Genomic DNA, 20191 nt, shown 5'->3' with positions numbered 1-20191 from the left:
TTGTATGTAGATCTCAGCATCATATTTTAGGAAGGGTATATTGGCCTTGGAAGGAATACGATATTGGTTTACAAGAATGATACCTGGACTCCAGGGATTTAGACATGGAGAGAAATTATACAAATTTGGCCCATTTCTGAAGAATTTAGAAGGTTGAGGGATGGTCTGATCGAAATCTTCAAGACATTCACAGCAAAATACTGGGTAGACAAAGATAAATTATTTCCATTGATTAGAAATTCTAGAACTGAGAGGCATAGTCTGAGAATTTGGATTAAATGTTGGAGAGATGTCATCGAGCACTTCTCCAACAAAAGGGGAGTAGGGGTTGGGAGCTACCTTCTATAAATAGCAGCAGATGATCAATGAGCTGTTAATTTTAAATCTGAGCCTGGTTGTTTTGTTAAACAAAGATATGAAGGGAAATGGGCAAAGGTATGTAGAATTCAGCTACAGATCAGTCATTATTCATTGAATGACAGATCAGGCAGAAAGCTGAATAGTCTGTACCCGTTCAAGTGTTCAGCATTTCAATTCTGTCATAACAACAAGAGAAACAGTTAAAATAGTTGTGTATATAGTCAGAAGAACATGATAATGTCAATATTGCAATGAGTTTTGGGTTTGCTGTTACATTGAAGATTGATTTTAAAATGGTTAATATTCTTTCTGTCTTTATAAATCTGGAGGAGGGGGCAGAGTAAATTACTCTCACCACAAATGACTTCGTTAAATGGAATACAACACTAAGCATTAGCAGCGCTCAGTGGGGTTTTATGGAATAGCTGCTTCGCCAAGTGCTGGAGTTGACTACTCACACTCATGATTTTGAAGGTCACCCAATGGGATCAACAGATATCCCTGAACAGAAAGCAATTCCCCTTATTCAAGTCGTGTGTAATGGCCATCTGAGAATACTCCATGTGAACCCACTCACAGTGGATCATCCCACAATGTTTTCATTGTGAGGAACTCAGACACCACACCCGTATTCTGGAAGGTGATGGAGCTGATGCTCAGTCGATTGGAGAAAGGCTCTGCCCATGACTTCTGTTGCAGATGTCACCATTTCATGCACCCCCACAGGCAATGCTCCCGGGGCAGGGCAAACCTGTAAAATATTGGCTAATTAGTCACGAACCTACACAATGAGACCCTCTCACTCCCCACATCAGTGATGAAATGTCAATTTCATCTCTCATATGCCTCCAATTCCTGTAAACCTCAATCCTGTGTGCTGCTGTCCTGTGCATATGTTGATCCCACTCCTGATTGTCATTGCTCCCTTAGAAGCTGTGGGTTTTCCTCTTCTGCTGTCAAACACATCCAAGGACACACATCTCACAGTGATGTTAGTTCGAAAGCCTCTGATCATGAATAATGCTATTCCCACACTAGAAATCTCTGTCAAACATTTACTAGGGGAACTGCAGCTGCAATAAGTGAGATATACAGACAGGACAATGACAAGTTTAAATCCCCACCTGATCTGCCGCTCAAAGTCATTTCAATTTCACTAATCAGTTTCCCAAGCTTCGGGAAACTCATGTTGCACCAAAAATGTTTGGATTGGCTGTGAGACACCTCAATCAGACATTCTCTCCTCCTCATAGCTAGTTCATTTCCTACAGGGACTGAAAAGCCAAGGAAACAGCAGCTGTTTTTTAAACCTACTTTTCTATTCAACTTGTTCAGGGATATAACTAGACACCTCTGGAGCGAGTGGGACTTGAACCAGAATCTCCTGGCTCGGAGGCAGAAACTATGACCCAAGAGCCCTTAAGCCTTCTGTACTTGGTATTCCCAGCAGTCTGCCATCCAAGTACTAACCAGGTCTTGAGTTTTCTGAGCTTCCAAGCTCAGTCAAGATTGGACATTTTCAGATGAGTATGGCCATAGGCAAGCAGTTTTATACAAATTGTATTCCATTATATAAAATTTGATTTGAATGATTTATTGTCACATATTTTATGCTGTGTGAAATACAACAGAATACAGTGAAAAGCTTTCATCACACCATTTTGGTAGTTTAAGACAAAAATGAAAAGATCGAGCATAAAGAGAAGTCTATCTACACTCGGGTTCAGAGCCAGCTCTAACATTGGAGTCTCGACTCTCGCTGTGGCCCAACAAGTGGATGTGGCCGTGTTGCCATTATGCTACTGACAGTGTTGATGCTGGCACTGGACCCCACCAACAACAAAGTCATTAAATTATGGATGTGTTGCCAGTAAAGCTGGCTGCTTTGTCCTGAATGCTATCAAGCTTTTTTATTGTTGTTGGAGCTGAACACACCCAGGCAAATGGGGAACATTGCATTTCACTCCTGACTTAAGCCCTGTAGATGATGAATAGGCTTTGGGGAAGTGTTCCTTGCCTCTGACCTGCTCTTGCAGGCACTGTGTTTGTATGGCAAGTCAAGTTGAATTTCTGATCAAGGATAATCCCAGTTTGTTGATAATGGAGGAATTCACTGATGGTAACATCATTGAATGTCAAAGCTTTTTGGGTAGGTTGTATATTATTGGAAATTGTCATTACCTGGCAGTTACATGGCATGACTATTACTTGCCATTTTTCAGCTGAAACCTGGATACTGTCAAGGTGTTCTTTCATTTGGATTTGCACTGGTTCAGTAACTGAGGAGTCACAAATGGTGCTGAATGTTATGCAATTATTGGTGAACGATTTCTGACCTTATGATGGAGGGAATGTCATTGATGAAGCAGCTGAAGATGGTTGGGTCGAGGACACCACCCTAGGGAACCCCTTCAGATATGACCTGGTGCTGAGATGACTGATGTCAAACAACCACAACCATCTTCCTTTGTGCTTGGTATAACTCCAACCAGTGCAGCGTTTTCCCCGATTCCCATTGATTTCAGTTTTGCTAGTATTCCTTGATGTCACTTTCAACGAAATGCAGCCTTGATGTCAAGCGCTATCACTCTCCATTAGACTATAAGATATAGAAGAAGAATTAAGTCATTTGGTCCATTGAGTCTGCGCCACCATCTGACCATCACTGAATTGTTTCTCAGCCCCATTTTCCTTCCCTATCCTCATCATTCTTAATCCCCTTACGAATCAAGAACTTAGCTAACTCTGTCTTAAGGACACTAAATGACTTGGCAATGAGTCCCACAGATTTGCCACCCTGTGGCTGAAGAAATTCCTCCCCTTCTCAGTTCTAAAGTGTTGTCCCTTCACTCTGAGGCTTTGTCATCTGATCCTAGTCTCTCTTACTTGCAGCAACATCTCCAATTCCACTCTATCAAGGTATCTGTGTATTTTGTCACCTCACTTCTGGAATTCAGCTCTTTAATCCATGTTTGAACCAAGTCTCTAATTAGGTCAAGAGCTCAGTAGACATGGTAAAACCCAACAGGTGCTGCTTGATCACAATGTTGATGATCCCTTCCAACACTTTACTCATGATCAAGAGTAGATTGACACTGCAGTATTGACTGGGTTGGGTTTACCCTGCTTTTGAATTCCTGTCATACCTGAACGATTTTTTACACTGGCAGGTTAATGTTGCAGCTGTAGTGGAACAGCTTGGCTAGGGGTGTGGCAAGTTTTGAAACAAGAGTGTGGTGCTGGAAAAGCATAGCAGGTCAGGCAGCATCCGAGGAGCAGGAAAATCAACGTTTCAGGCAAAAGCCCTTCATCAGGAATGAGGCTGAGGGCCTCAAGCGTGGAGAGATAAATGGGAGAGGGGGTGGGGTTGGGAGTAAGGTAGCTGAGAATGCAATAGGTGGATGGAGGTGGGGGTAAAGGTGATTGGTAAGAGGGGAGGGTGGAACTGGGATAGGTGGGAAGGAGGATGAACAGATGGGAAGGGTCATGAGGATGGTCTGAGCTGGAAGGTTGGAACTGGGATTAGGTGATGCAAGGGGAAATGAGGAAGCTGGTGAAGTCCAGGTTGATGCCATGGGATTGGAGGGTCCTGAGGTGGAAGATGAGATGTTCTTCCTCCAGCTGTCAGGTGGTAAAGGAGTGGTAATGGAGGAGGCCCAGGACCTGCATGTCCTCAGCAGAGCGGGAAGGAGACTTAAAGTATTCGGCCGCGGTGCCGTGGGATTAATTGGTGTGGGTGTCCCGGAGATATTCTTTGAAGCGCTTCAGAGCATATGTGGGGAGTTCCTGGACCAGGGGGGAATAGGACAGTTTCGAGGTAGACGGAGATGAATTCAGTGGAGCAGGAGCAGGCTGAGACGATGGGTCTCCAGATTACTTCTATTGCCAAGCTCCACTGAGTATAGAATTAGATCAAACAAGCGTGTGACTAAAATGGATGATGTAGAAGGAAGGACATTAGATTATTAGATTATTAAGGCAGCTTATAGGATAGGTGGTACCTGTACAAGCTGGACAAGTCGCACCTGAAGCAGAATGGATCCGATGTCTTTGATGGGAGGTTTGCTATTTGGGAGGTTTTAAACTGGTCTGACGGGGGGAGGGGGAATAGAATAGATGTAAAGTTAGGTTCAAGGAACCAAGGACAGTGCAGTAGGCAGACATGACGTGGGCTGGATAAGGCAAGTGGGAAGTCTACAAAGCAAAATTGTATCAATTTTAATGCAACGAGTTGACTGGTCAGGCAGATGAACTTGGAGCATTGATCAGCAATGGGAATATGACATTGTTGCAATCATTGAGATGTGGTTGAAAGAAGGATAAGATTTGCAGTTCAACATTCCAAGGTATAGATGTTTCCATGTAACAGTAGGAAGTAAGAAAGATAGGGGTATTGCATTATTGGTAAAGGAAGCCATCACCGCAGTAATGAGGGAGGACATCCCAGATGGGTTTTCAAATGTTGTCATATGGATAGAGCTTTGAAATAAAAGACTATGATTACCTTATTGTGATTATACGAGAGGAATCATAACAGTCGGGGGGGATTGAGGAGCAGAAACTTAGGCAAATAACAGAAAGGTGTGAGAGGAACAGGGTTACAGTTGAAGGGGACGTAAACTCTGCTAACATTAAATGGGATCACCTTATTGTGAAATGAATAGGTGGGTGGAATTTTTGAAGTGCATCCAGGAGATATTTTTGTGCAAGTAGTCCTGCTAGAGATGAGACGGTGCTCAACCTAATTGAAGTCAAGTTGAAGTTTCAATTTGCAATCATTTCTGTAAGTTTCACATCCGTTAGGAAAAGGGATAAAGATAGTGCAGAAGTTAACTGTCTAAATTGGGGGATAGGTTGATTTCAATCGCCTTAGACGGTATTTAGCAAACATAGACTGGCACTAGCCACTTGCAGGTAAGTCTACATTTGGAAAGTGGGAGCCTGTGAAAAATAGAATCAGTGTGTTTCTCTTGAGGGCAAGAGCAATAATAACCCCGGATGTCAAGGGATTTCAAGAGTTTGATAAAGAAAACGAAGGAAGCATACATCAGGTACAGCACATTAAAAACAGGAGAGGCCCTTCAAAAGTACAGAGAATGTAAGAGCTTCTGAGAAAAGAAATTAGGAAAGCAAAGAAGGGCCACGAAATACCTTTGGCAGATGAGATCAAGAACTGCCCCAAGGCTCTTTGGAAGTATATTAAGAGTAAGAGGATGACCAGTGAAAGAGTGGAAACTATTGGAGATCACGTGGAGCCAGGGGATTTGGGTGATGTTTAAATTAATTCTTCTCCTCTGTAGATTGTAGCTGAGATTTCAATTGAGATAGTGAGGTCGTTCTGGAACATGTTAAGATTAATAAGGAAGAGGATTGGGATATTTTAGTGAGCATAAATCCCCAGGGGCTGATGAGATATCTCCTCGGCTGCAATGGAAGTCAAGGGAGGAGAACCTGGTTCTTTAGTGGAGATATTTAATACTTTGTTGGCCAGAGGTGGTGACTGGAGGATATTTAACGTGGCAATTTTGTTCAAGAAGGGCAGCAGGGAAATGCCAGGTAACTACAGACCAGTGGAAGGGAAATTATCGGAAAAAATTCTAAAGGACAACATTAACCAATGCTTGGAAAGGCAGAGAGTGATCAGCGATAGCCAGCAGGGATTTGTTCAAGGGAGATCCTGCCAGACTCAGTTAATTGAGTCTTTTGAAAAGGTGATTAAATATATTGATGAGGGTGGTGTAGTTAATGTAGTTTACATGGACTTCAGTCAGGTCTCTAACAAAATCCCACATAGAAGACATCCCACATCCCAAAAGGTAAAAGCCCATGGGAACCAAGACAAGTTGAAAAACTGGATCCAAAATTGGCTTACAAATTGGAGGCAAAGGGTGATGCTGGTGGGTTGCTTTTGGAGTTCGAAGCCTGTTACCATCTGTTAGTGGTGTACCACAGGATTCAGTGATGGACCCTTACTGTTTGTTATGTACATCAATGCCTTTGATGTGTGATTAGAAGGTATAATTAGTGAGTTTGCAGATGACATGATGATGTTGTTGACTGTGAAGAGGATGGTCTCAGGCTACATGCTGATACTGATGAGCTGGTAAATTGAGCAGAACTATGGCAGATAGAATTTCATCCCGGCAAGTGTGGGGTGATACATTTTGGAAGGTCAAATAAGGGAAGGATACACATCACATAAGGTAGGTCATAGAGTCATAGTACGGAAACAGACCCTTCGGCCCAATTTGTCCATGCCGACCGGGTATCCTAACCTAATCTAGTCCCATTTGCCAGCACTTGGCCCATATCCATCTAAACCCTTCCTATTCATATACCCATCCAGATGCCTTTTAAATGTTGTTATTGTACCAGCCCCTACTACGTCGTCTGGTAGTTCACTCCATACACGGACCACCTTCTGCATGAAAAGGTTGTCCCTTGGGTCCCTTTTATATCTTTCCCTCTCACCCTAAACCTATGCCAGCTAATTCTGCACTCCCCCACCCCAAGGAAAAGACTTTGTCTAGTTACCCTATCCATGCCCCTCAGCCTCCAACATTCTAGGGAAAACAGCCCCAGCCTATTCAGCCTCTCACAATAGCTAAAATCCTGCAACCCGTAGCAAATTCCTTGTACAGTGAATCTTATCTGAACGCTTTCAAATCTCACAACATCCTTCCGATAGGAGGGAGACCAAAAATGGCCTAACCAATGTCCTGTAGAGGCGCAGCATGACTTCCCAACTCCATTCTCAAAACACTCTGCCCAATAAAGGAAAGCATACCAAATGCCTTCTTCACTATCCTATCTCCCTGCAACTCCACTTTCAAGGAGCTATGAACCTACACCCCAAGGTCTCTTTGTTCAGCAACACTCTCGAGGACCTTACCATTAAGTTTGTAAGTCCTGATCTGATTTGCTTTTCCAAAATGTAGCACCTCACATTTATCTAAATTAATCTCTATCTGCCACTCCTCAGCCCATTGGCCCATCCTTTGGCAGTACTGAGGAATAAAGAAATCTTGGTGTAGAAGTCCCTGAAGATGTCAACACAGGTCAACAGAATGGTGGAAAAGGCACACAGGATGCTTGCCGGAGGGGATAGTGGAAGCAAGTACTCTTGCAAATTTAAGAATCATCTGGATGAGCACTTAAAATGCTAGGGCACAGTAGGCTATAGAGTAATTCCAGGTAAATGGGATTAGTGTACTTTTGTGTTTATTGATTGGAATAGACATGGTGGGCCAAGGACCCTGTTCCACTGCTGTATGACTCTACAACTATATACAGTGGAGCTGCTAAAAATAAACTCACACCCTCCCGTCTGAGAAGGATCTGTGCTCAGGTGAAGAAAATGCTGAACGAGACCTTTTCATAATCTCATTGATTAACCAGACCACATCCCCCGGCAATCACTCTAACCCTCTATAGTTCCTGATGTATATGTCACTCCAGCCCCTTTGGAATGTCTGACAATAGTGACACATATATTCAATAACATACAATTCCCTCTCATCTGTGTTGTTGCCTGGGAGTTGCATTCACCTGTGCTTCTGCCAATCCTGTGGATTTCTGTTACCTCAGTCCAGATCTTTCACGTTCAACAGAGTTCAAGCTTTGATTCGGAAAAACAATTTCAGCACTCTTTATCCAAGGCCTTAAAGATAAATAATCTTAGTCCTCTCTTGTCAGGCCCAGTTGGAAAATAAGGATCTTCTTGATGTCTGCATTAAAAAAACACATCTTTCTGACTGTTATTTTTCTGTGTGTGTGTGTGTGTGTGTGTGTGTGTGTGCGTGTGTGTTTACCTCAGTGCAAAATTCACGACAAACACAAATAAAAAATGATCACAAATTATTGTGATTAACCTTATTAAGACAAAAACTATAAAAACTAAGGAAAGGTGTTTAAAATATCTGTTAAGTTTGACAAAATGATCCAGTCAGTGTTTACAATCAGAAGAAATCGTAGCATTCTTTCATAAAGCTGCTTTCATTGGTCACAAATAAGTTTTTTCAATATTTGCTTTAGAAAACCTTGTCAAATATATAACAACCGGAAGAAGACAACTTCTGGCTGAGAGTTTGCATTAGCTTGTGTCTGTTTTAATCTGTGCAAAATTAACTGGAATCGAAATTGGCATTTTAGTTGTCAGTTACATCAAGTGTAAAATTGACTGTAATTGAAATTGGCATTTTAAGTGTAAGTTACATCGAGTGTAAGTTGAACATTTGTGATCTTTGATACTGGTTTATTAAACATAAGTCAGGAAGCTGGTACTAATGTCAGAAGTGACCGCAGCCCCAGATGAAATAGTGGAAGTGGTGAGTTCCTGCTGATTGTACCTGTTTGAGGTGACTCTTCATATTACAGTTGGGTATTTTGGGTATTCATGCACTAAGAGTCAGTCATATTCATGACTGCAACATACATGCCCAACATTTACTTTTCAGCAAACTACAGGCTGACAGATATTAGTATATTTCAGTTATGCTACATGAACAGGAGAAATAATTAACCATTTGAATATTCTGAGACAGTACCTTATAAATCCACAACCACTTCCATCTCGATGGACGAGGGTAGCAGATTCATGGGAACAACACAACTTGCACGTTCCCCTTCAAGCCACTTCCCATCCAGACTTGGAAATATCCTTTCACTGTCACTGGGTCAGAATCATAAAATTCCCTTCTGAACAACATTGTGCAGCTACCGACAGCGCATGGACTGCAGCAGTTCATGCAGCAGCTTACCGACAGCTTCTGAAGGGCAACTAAGATGGGCAGTAAATGCTGACCCAGCCAGCAGTGCCCATGTACCATGAGTGAATAAAACAAGATAGCATAGTCATAAAGACATTATTATTTTCAACAATGTTTTATAGAATTTCTACTTTGATTTTTAAAATTTATGATAAGAGCCTAAAACTTTCTATCCCTCACATCTGTTAAATGCAGGACAAGAAGAGGATGAAGGTCAAAGGGCGGAAACAGGATGAGCTCAGAGAAAGAAAGGAACCAAGTTAGGTCAGAGAAGAAGGCAAGATATAAAAGGGTGGAGGAGAGGTAGAGAGGAGTCTAAATTGCTCCTATTCCCTATGACCCTCTCCCTCCAGTGTCCCTCCCACCTCTGCCTATCCTTCCTGCGTATTTGCTGATTCCCACCACTGCACGTCAATGCAGCCGTGGATGCTGTGGGATTTCCTCTTCTGATTTGCTGTGAAACACATCCAAATATACTCATCCCGCACTGTTCAGTTTCAAAACCTAAGAGGATGAAGAATGCTATTTTTCAACGACCTGATGAAGAAACAGCGTTCCGTAAACTAGTGTTTCCAAGTAAATCTGTGTACTATAACCCGGTATTGTGTGATTTTTAATCTATTCTCACATTAGAAATCTCTGTCAAACATTTTCCAGACGAACTGAGACAGCAGCTGCAATAAGTGAGGTTTTATTCAGATGGGACTGTGACAAGTTTAAATCCCCACCTGATCTGCTGCTCAAAGTCACCTACACTTCGCCGGTCAGTTTCCCAAGTTTCAGGAAACTCATGTTTCTCCAGAAATATTTGGATTGACTGTGAGAGACGTCAATCAGAGAGCCCACCCACTCTGCTCATTGTCTCCTCTTCCTCTTCCAGAGCTGGTTCACTTCCTATAGGGACTGAAACCCAAGTGAGGAGATGGTGAGTGAAGGGGCAGCTTTTATACAAATTGTATCCCATAATATCCACACCAATCTTCAGGCAGTCTGACTATCCTGTGGGTAATCAGGGGTGGAAATGTCCCTTATGCTGTGTGAGAAGATCCAGCTGAGAGAGCTGTTTACTCGGTGCTTTGTGCTGAACTGTGTGACTGGAGCTGTGTATTGGATATTGAATGTGTTTATTGGAAGCATTTCTCTCTGATTTCCAGGCTGAGTTTTGTTGGTGGTCCATTCATGAATATAAGCGGGTGAGGTGTCATAACCTGGGAGGTGCAGAGTGAGGATTGTTACTGATTTTCTTTTTTTGAGTTCTGTGTTGTGTTGGGAGCTGGTTATTTTTCTGTGGACTGTGAATAGTCAGTTCTCTGTTGTCATCTGAATGTATTTGCCTTTTCAAATCTCTCCATAACAACTGACCACACTATCTCATTCTATATAAATGCAAGGTTGTGCATTTATATAGAGCCTTTCATGACCAATATATGTCCTAAAGCACTCTGAAACTAATCCACTTAACACTCTTTCATTTCAACTGCCATACCTGGACACCCATTGATTATAATGTTTTTGCCTAATTTTGCAACTTTACATGAAGGCTGCGAGCTTTCCCAAAAGCCTGGGCTTTGATTTGATAATTTTGCATGGTGTGTGGATGATGGCTGAATTTGGGATGTGCAGTCTGAGCAAATGCAATATATATAATTTCCCAAGATAAATCTGAACTATTCATTCAGCCCACTGAAGCAACATTTTCCTTCACTTCGAACTCTTTGTACCCAGTGTGTTTCATCACGTAATTTTGGAACCCGAGGGTGCATCTCCATTGAATGATGATTTCTTCAATTTTTTTTTAAACTCAACAGATACCATAAGGGTATAAGCGGTCTTCACCAGCATGACACAACCTCATAGTGGATTGTTAACTTATTTTATCCTCCACCTGTCAACTGTCTTTTCCATTGCCCTCACAGCGCCTGGGAAGTTGAAGGGGTGGGGAGGGAAAAGAAAGGAGTCATGCTGCCTGTTCCTGGACACAGAGACGGGCACACATCCACCAAACCCCCTTCTGTTCCCCTTCTCAGGGGAGGGCGTTCATGGAAATCATGTTTCCTTTTCCTGTTTTACAGAAGCATTACACTGTACTGCACCAGAGAATACAGAGAGGATAGACACTGAAGATAGATCCTGATCATCACCCAAGGAACAACTGCACAACTGTGGGAAGACATCCAGTCCTTTCAATCATTGCTCAACACAGAGAAGGTTGGGCAGTTAAACCTTCGTCTGGAAATCAGTTGAGTCAGGGGAATTCTAACATCTCATCAGATCCAAAACTGGTCAATGGTGAAGATTTGGCTGTGGGTGATCAGTCAGGGTGAGGCTGGGAAGAAGTGTGAGTGGCTCCAAATGTGTTGAGAGCTTCAATCATTCATCGAGCTTCATGAACCACTAACTCACTCCTCCAGGGAAATGTCTGCTCAAGTGTGACTTCATTGGCTCACAGATCTCAAGGTACATTTGTCATATAACCATTAGCAGAAAGGTAGCTTCATGGCGGAGAAACCCTTCAAGTGTAAAATGTGCAACAAGTCATTCTCACGCTCATCCCAATTCTGCCTGCACCAACGCAGTCACACAGGGGAGAAACCATTCACGTGTGAAACGTGCAACAAATCATTCTCACAGTCATCGAACCTCCGTGCACACCAACGCATCCACACAGGGGAGAAACCATTCACGTGCAAGGTGTGTGACAAATCGTTCTCACATTTTTCAAACCTCCGTGACCATCAACGCATTCATACAGAGGAGAAACCATTCACATGTGACGTGTGTGATCGATCCTTCAAACAGTTATCGAACCTCCTGGTCCATCAGACAATCCACACAGGGGATAAACCCTTCAAGTGTGAGGTGTGTGATAAAGCTTTTGCGACGTCTACAAAGCTCCTGTCACATCAGAGTAATCACACGGGGGAGAAACCATTCAAGTGTGATGTTTGTCAAATGTCATTCACCCAATCCTCCGATCTCCTGAGACATCAGAGGATTCACAGAGGAGAGAAACCCTTTAAATGTGAGGTGTGCAACCGAGCCTTCACACAGTCATCAAACCTCCGCACACATCAGCGTATTCACACGGGGGAGAAACCGTTCAAGTGTGAGGTGTGCAACAAATCATTCTCATGCTCATATGACTTTCGTGTTCACCAACGAATTCACACCCGGGAGAAGTTATTCACCTGTGCGGTGTGTGAGAAGTCATTCTTGCGGTCATCAACCCTTCGTGAACACCAACGCCTTCACACTGGGGAGAAACCATTCACGTGTGAGGTGTGTAATAAGGACTTTGCACAGCAGTCAGGCTTGTTAAATCATCGGCGCATTCACACTGGGAAAAAACCTTTCAAACGTAAAGTATGTGATTGAGCCTTTACTCGTGAAACATTAACACATCCACACATCCAAATCTGAGGTGTGCAATGCCGGCTTTGGTCAAACATTAGGCCTGGTGAATCTCCCAAAGTTCTGCAAAGGAACTATTCACATGTGAACTGTGTGACAAAGCCTTCACTAAGTCATCAAAGCTGATGGTCTATCCAATGTTCTTCACAAGCAGAACCCTACAGGTGTGAGATTTAAAATAAAATCCTCCCAAAGTCTTCAAAACCTCCTTGCAACCAGTGAGTTCAAGCAGAGGAAAAGCCATTCACACGTCAGCTGTGTTTCTAGGCTTATGCACAAACCTTATCAGTGTGTGTTCTGTATTAAAACCTTCCTAGTATTGTTGAACCTCCTGGAACATCAGCAAACATAGATCTGAGACAAGCCCTTCCAGCATGATATGTATTTGGATTGTTTCATCAAACCTTGCTGTGTTGTCATACAGTGTTGTCTCTGCTTGGACCTGCAGCCAGGTCTGTCTCAAACTGCTCCCACCATCAGACCAATCATTTCAACAGGACTAATTTAACTTTTGACCAGGTCTCCAAACATTATCAGAAGAAGACATCAGTGTGCATAGAAACGCTTGCACAAACTCAAGTGTTTTTTCAAGTATGAATTTTGAGTCCAGATTTTACCCAAATCTCTGCTTTCCTAAAGCGACAATGGGACCATAGTGGTGGGAAACCATTTGGGAGACGATTGGTGCAGTATTGTAATCAAAACTTTACACAACTATTGGACCTCCTGCAGTATCAATGAGTAGAGACCGGAGAGAACCCCTTCCAGTGTGTCTGTGTCAGTATTGTTTCACCCATTCTTTGTCTCTTACCTCTCCCACCATCAGGCCAATTATTTCAAGAGGACCAATTTTACTTTTCACCTAATGGCAAAACATCATCGAAAGCAGACATCAGTGTGTATAGAAGCTTCAATATAAACTCAGCATTCATTCAGTGCAGCATTAGGTACAAGTCACTCACTGATTCTCATTCTGACCAAGAAGGCAATCAGATACTCCGTGGTTAGAAAGGCTTCAGCCTCAGATCTATCAGCACAAGCACCCGTGGGAGGAGCCATTTCCTGGGGTAGTAATGGAGGTGCTTCAATTTGCCTCAGTGTCTCTGATCTATGGAGGAGGAGAATTAGACAGGAATCCCATTCCTCATCAGTGAGCCCAACTGGGAAGTCAGGGGGGAGCGGGATGTATCTCGGCTGTGACAGTCTCCATTTTTTCACAGCGTTCACTGTTTGCCTCTCCACTAGCTGAATAGTGACTCGACCAGAGCACTAGAGACCAATCAATGTCCACAGTCTGTTCTCCAGGCCAGTACCTGGAGGAGGGGATCAGTTAGCACAGTTGGCTGGATGGTAATTTGCAATGCAGAGTGATGCCAACAGCATGGATTCAATTCCAACGCTGGCTGAGGTTATCATTAAGGGATAATCCTTCTTAACATCTTCCCCTCTCCCAAAGTATGGTGACCCTCAGGTTAAACCACCACCAGTCCTCTCTCTCTCTCTCTCACTCTCATGAGAGCCACCCTTTTCCTTTTACCTTGTGGATTGGAGGGTATGTGATGTGACAACAGTTAGCATTCACATAGCATCTTAATATACCTAATTATCTGACAGTGTTTCATCGAGATGCAATCACACAAAAATTAACACCAAGACAGAGAAGGGGGATGACCTTCAAATACAATCAAAAAGGTTGAATTTAAAGAGAATCCTAAATTTAGACAGCAATCCTCCCACTTCCTCCAGACCAAAGGGGTAGCCATGAGCACCCGTATGAGCCCAAGCTATGCCTGTCTCTTTGTTGGCTACGTAGAACAGTCCATCTTCTGTAGTTACACTGGCACCACTCCCCACCTCTTCCTCCCAAACATTGATGACTGCATCGGCGCCACCTCGTGTTCCCGTGAGGAGGTTGAGCAATTCATCAACTTCTCAACACATTCCACCCCGACCTTGAATTCAACTGGACCATCTCTGACACCTCCCTCCCCTTCCTGGACCTCTCCATCTGCATTAATGACGACCAACTTGACACTGACATTTTTTACAAACCCATCGACTCCCACAGCTACCTGGATTACACCTCTTCCCACTCTACCACCTGCAAAAATGACATCCTGTATTTCCAATTCCTCCGTCTCCCCCGTATCTGCTCCAAGGAGGACCAGTTCCACCACAGAACACACCAGTTGGCCTCCTTCTTTAGAGACCGCACTTTCCCTTCCTACATGGTTAAAGATGCCCTCCAATGCATCTCATCTACATCCAGTCCCTCCGTCCTCAAACCCCACCCCTCCAACGGTAACAAGGACAGATGCCCCCTGGTGCTCACCTTCCACCCTACCAACCTTTGCATAAACAATATCATCCAATGACATTTCCGCCACCTCCAAATGGACCCCACCACTTGGGATATATTTCCCTCCCCACTCATTTCGGCTTTTCGCAAAGAATATTCCCTCCATGACGAACTGGTCAGGTCCATGCCTCCCCCCCAACAACCCACCTTCCCTTCCTGGCTCCCTCCCCTGCCACCACAGGAGTTGCAAAACCTGGGCCCTCACGTCCTCCCTCTTCTCCATCCAAAGCACCAAAGGAGCCTTCCACATCCATCAAAGTTTTCCCTGCACATCCACCAACATCATTTATTGTATCTGTTGCTCCCGGTGCAGTCTCCTTAACATTGGGGAGACTGGACACCTCCTAGCAGAGCACTTTAGGGAACATCTCCAGGACACCCGTACCAATCAACCACACCACCCCGTGGCCCAACGTTTCAACTCGCCCCCCCGCAACCCTGCCAAGGACATGCAGGTCCTGGGCCTCCTCCACCCCCGCTCCCTCACCACCTGATGCCTGGAAGAAGAACGCCTCATCTTCCGCCTCGGAAAACTTCAACCCCATGGCATCAATGTGGATTTCACCAGTTTCCTCATTTCCCCTTCCCCCACATCACCTCAGCTCCAACCTTCCAGCTCAGCGCCGCCCTCATGGCCTGTCCTACCAGCCTATCTTCCTTTCCACCTATCCACTTCACCTTCCTCTCTGACCTATCACCTTCACCCCACCCATATTCACCTATTGTACACTATGCTACTTTCTTCCCACCCCACCCCCCTCTCATATACCTCTCCACTCTGATGAAGGGCTTTTGCCCGAAACATCGATTTTCCTGCTCCTCGGATGCTGCCTGACCTGCGGTGCTTTTCCAGCACCACTCTAATCTAGTCTCTGGTTCCAGCAACTGCAGTCCTTGTTTTTAACCTAGAGATAAATTTATGCAGAGAGGTTTAAAGAGGGTATTCTAAATGTTTCTTAAAACTCAAGTTTTGTCTGTTTCAAGGACTGCTAACACAGGATATGCGGATAGTATAATAAAGAAACTGATTTACTCTGCGATACACATTAAAGCCTCCTGAAATATTAGAATAATCGTACAGGAGAGGACCATTTCCGAGTGTGTTGTGTGTGACAGACTCATTGTATTTCATACAGTACCACATCCCAGTCTTCTCCCAGAGCACAAATGTTGTTTTTGGATAATCCAATTCCTTTCAATTGAAGCTGCTTCCATCTCACTGTTAGTCAATAGGTTCCACACCTGAATTAGTCCCTGCATGAAAATTACCTTTCTTCACCTCTCTCGTGCTCTTTCTCCAATTCCTCTAAATCCATGCCCTCTCACTCCCAATCCTTTAATGAATAGGAACAGTTTCTACCCATTTTCTTTGTCCAACCCCCTTGTGATTTTGAAATCTTTATCAAATCCCTAAACAACCTCTCTTCCTCAAGGAAATCATTACCAATTTTTTCCAATCTTTTCTGCACCATCCCTAATGCCTTCACATTTTTCTTAAAGTGTAATGTCCAGAACTAGGTGCAGTCATCCAGTAGAGGCTGAACCAGTGTTTTATGGAGCTTGACCATATAATTTCTTGTTTTTGTGTTCAATGTCCATGGTGGTAAAGCCCAGAATATCCTATGCTTTATTTGCCACTTTCTCAACTTGTCTTTGCAACTTAATGACTACGCTCATATAAACCCAGGTCCTTCTGCTTCTACTCCTCCTTTAAAATTGTACCTTTATTTTTAATTGAGTGTCTGAGATCATCCAACCAAATAATTCATTTCATACTTCTGTGCACTAAATTGCTGCATTTCATAATTCTTACTCTCAATTGCTCATTGTCCTTTTCCAGCCTAACCCTCATTATACAATGGTCACCGTCTCCTAATGGTTCCACCACTGACAGTTTCAGCTGTTGAGTGACATCCTTGACCCTGGTATCACTCTGGATTCACATCACCAGCTGCTAAAACATCTATCTAATCCCAGAATTAACAAGCTACTTATCACAAACAAAAATGGAAATTGCTAGTGAATCTCAGCAGGTCTGGCAGCAGCGGGTTAGCATTTCAGGTCCAGTGACTCTTCTTCAGAACTGATGGCAGCAAAGAAATGGCAGGTGTGTACACTGAAGGCAGAGTCAGGGATAGGTGGGGCGGTGTGATGGTGATGGTGATGCAGGCATATGAAGTAGATGCAGACAGACCCCACAGCGAGAGAGAGAAATAGGCAAACAAACAGATGGATAAACATAAGGCATGAAAGGAAGGAAAGCTGACAGGAGGGACCATTAGGAGGTTAAGATGGGTTGGCTGTGCTAAACATAGACCATGTCAGAGACAAGGGCAAAGTGAGGTCTGCAGATGCTGGAGATCAAAGTCAAAATCTGTGGTGCTGGAAAAGCACAGCAGATCAGCCAGCATCCGAGCAGTTTTTCCAACACCACACTTTTTGACTCATGTCAGTGATGAGTTCCAAAATGTCAAGAACGGGCAGAAACTGTGGGTTTGACCAGGCAGTTCTGTTCTTTGAGAAGAAGCTTTCTATCACAATTGCTGTATTTTCTGTGCACCTCCTTGTACTGCTGAGCTAACTGTGATGCCATGGACTCCCCAGATCGCCCATCTCTTTAACCAGGACTCAGGCTCAATACTACTTAGAGAGTGAGATGCATTCTGGGATCCTGCACTACCTGCCTTCCTGTCACACTTCGACCCACTCCCGAACAGTCCAGCTCCAGTTTTAAAGCTGGAGCCCCTTGAGCTTGTAAAGTGAGTCCTGCTCTCAGGAGTGAGTAAGGGATAGACTCAGACCCCGCTTTAGTTGCGAATGTTAATTAGAGACAGATCGTCTCCAGCCAATGGGTGTGTGACTAATGTTTGTACTGTCCTGTCTGGGAGGAAAACTATCCTGAGTATGGCGAAGGAGGGGGTGGTGAGTCTCTACAGCCTGAAGTTCCCTTAGATCATCAAACATTGATGTATTAATGGTGTGATATCTTCACCTTAGACTCTTCCAAGATTCATTCGTGTTCCAGGAATGATCTTGAGTCATTTTCAAATGTGTTATTATGTTGGTTTATTCAAAGTTTGGTGTAACTTGGTATTGTTTGTCTGTTCAATCAGTATTCTGCACAGATTTTTAACATAGAATAAACTCACTTTCATAAACCCAAACTCGATGATTTGTCAGCACGGTGTGTTCCTATTCACTGAAACATTCAGGATCCTACAGTAAAGAGATCTGGACATGATCTATTCATCAGTTCACTGTGGACTGAGATATTTCCCCCACAGGGGGCTTATAATTTCCAGTTCACAGGAATCAATTTCAAGAAAGAAAGAATAATTTACGTCAACTTTACAGTCTCAGGACATTGAAAAGCTTTCCATAGTTAATCAACTGTATTATTAAAGGTGATGCAAATGTTTGATTTCATAAATCAGATATTGCTGCAAACATGTGCCAGCCTCAGTCCTCAGGTCACTGGAAGTTTTTTTTATGAATTCAGGAATTGTGGGTGTTATTGCCTGAGCCAGAATTTATTGCCCCTCCCTCTGTGCCCTTCAGAAGGTGAAGGTGAGTTTCGTTCATGAACTGGTACAACCCATTTTGCTTTGGAACAGTGATATTTCCATTGGGCTGAGAGTTCCAGTATTTTGACCCAACGACACTGAAAGAATGGCAATGTATTTCCAAGTTATGATGTTGAATGGTTGGAGGGGAACTTTCTGTTGGTGATGTGGCCTTGTCCTAGTTCATAGTGATCGTGTGTTTGGATATTGCTATCTAAGAAGCACTGGTGAATTTTTACAGAGTATCTTGTCGACAGAACACACTGCTGCTACTAAACATTGGTAGTGGAAGAAGGGAATGTTTGTGGATGTTGTGCCAATCAAACAGGCTGTTTTGTCTTGGTTAATGTCAAACTTGTTGTGAGTTATTTTATCTGTACACATCCATGTAAGTGGACTGTATTCCATCACACACCTTCCTCATGTCTTGCCAATGGCTTGCAGGAGCAACATTCCCTCTGAACTATGTGCATGCTGGCACATCTGCTCCAAAGTTCTGTGCATGGCAATTGGTATCACCGTGACAATTGCAGCATTGACTCTCGATTCAGGGCATCATTTCCATGCATGGACCTTCAAGACTCACACAACCGAAACAAAGATTAGAAGGAATGTGAGATAGGAGGAGTTACTTGCTACAGGATTCCTAGACTTTGACTCTTGTAGCCATAGTATCATTTGGTCAATGTTGTTGCCAGGATGTTGATAGTGGGTAATCGAGTAATAGTTACACCACTGAACATAAAGCAGCAATGACCCAGTTCTCTTATCGTTAAATAAAACAAAGAATTGCAGATGCAGGAGATTTGCAACAAACAAAAAAAAACAGAAAGTGCTGTAGAAATTCAGCATGTCTGACAGCATGTCATATTTAGATCCACTCAAATACTTCATGATTTTAACCCATAAATTCTTCATTTTCAAATGCTTGCAAACTCACCTTTAATATTCCTATAAACTTGAGTTCCAGCACCCTTTCAAATCTGAAACATTTCAGATCCTGTTAACTCTCTATGCACCCAGATGCTGGTGAACTCCATGTTGAGTTTTGAACATGATAATGGGGTGTATTGAAAGATGTGATGCTATTGCCTGAGCTCCCATTGAGCTTCATTGGAATTGTGTAGATGGCTAAGATCAGAGTGGATGTAAGCAGATAATTAAAGTGACAAGGCTGCAGAATGAGTGCTGCTTGCTTAGATGAAAGTGCTTTAGAGTTGGGTGAAAACAGAGAGATGAGACATGGAGAAGGTGAAGCTGAAAGACTGAGTGTGGTGCTCAGTCTCAGCCTGGGTCGGCCAGAAAGTGACGTAGTCCTAGTGGAAACAGTCAATTGGTAAATGATTGTCTTCAGAGAATTTTCTTAGAGTTTTTAAAAAATATATCAGCTTCAATGAAGGTGGGGACTTGTAATAGAAGTGTTGGAAATGAAAGAAAGTCCTGAGCTTAATTAAATTCTCTTGAACTAGCGTAATCGAGAGACAAGTCATTACAGAAGATCCCAGAGCTCATCTTGCAAAATGTGGGAAATGAGGGACACTTCCAGACAAAGCAAGAGGCAAAGGAAGGAAGTTCAGGAGTGCCCAGTGGTCATCCCCGTTTCAAACAGACACACTGCTTTGGATACTGTTGACAGGGATGACCAGATAGAAGTATATAAACTAAAGTAGATAGCCCACAGCTTTTCCCAATGATAGGGAAATATAAAACTAGAGGGCAGAGGTTTCAGG

At 43.3% G+C, this 20191-nt stretch overlaps 1 protein-coding gene and 1 long non-coding RNA gene across 2 annotated transcripts; one reads left to right on the top strand and one right to left on the bottom strand.

The window, feature by feature from the left end:
• Positions 1–2032: 2032 nt before the first annotated feature.
• On the bottom strand, positions 2033–9156 carry LOC132832752 (uncharacterized). Its single transcript, XR_009646979.1, has 3 exons — positions 8907–9156; positions 7909–8087; positions 2033–2959 (listed from the first exon to the last, which is right to left on the bottom strand). It is a non-coding gene; the product is annotated as an uncharacterized LOC132832752 (long non-coding RNA).
• Positions 9157–10026: 870 nt separating this feature from the next.
• Positions 10027–15859, top strand: LOC132832808 (zinc finger protein 271-like). The gene is made up of 2 exons (XM_060850959.1): positions 10027–10053; positions 11201–15859. Exon 2 carries the CDS (start codon positions 11625–11627, stop codon positions 12501–12503), a length of 879 nt encoding a protein of 292 aa, XP_060706942.1. The 5' UTR covers positions 10027–10053; positions 11201–11624; the 3' UTR covers positions 12504–15859.
• The last annotated feature ends 4332 nt before the right edge of the window (positions 15860–20191 follow it).

This window comes from Hemiscyllium ocellatum, chromosome 35, assembly GCF_020745735.1.
Source record: "Hemiscyllium ocellatum isolate sHemOce1 chromosome 35, sHemOce1.pat.X.cur, whole genome shotgun sequence".
Taxonomy (NCBI): Eukaryota; Metazoa; Chordata; class Chondrichthyes; order Orectolobiformes; family Hemiscylliidae; genus Hemiscyllium; species Hemiscyllium ocellatum.
Note: the sequence above shows the minus strand (reverse complement) of the source record. Positions and strands in the feature narration are given on the sequence as shown.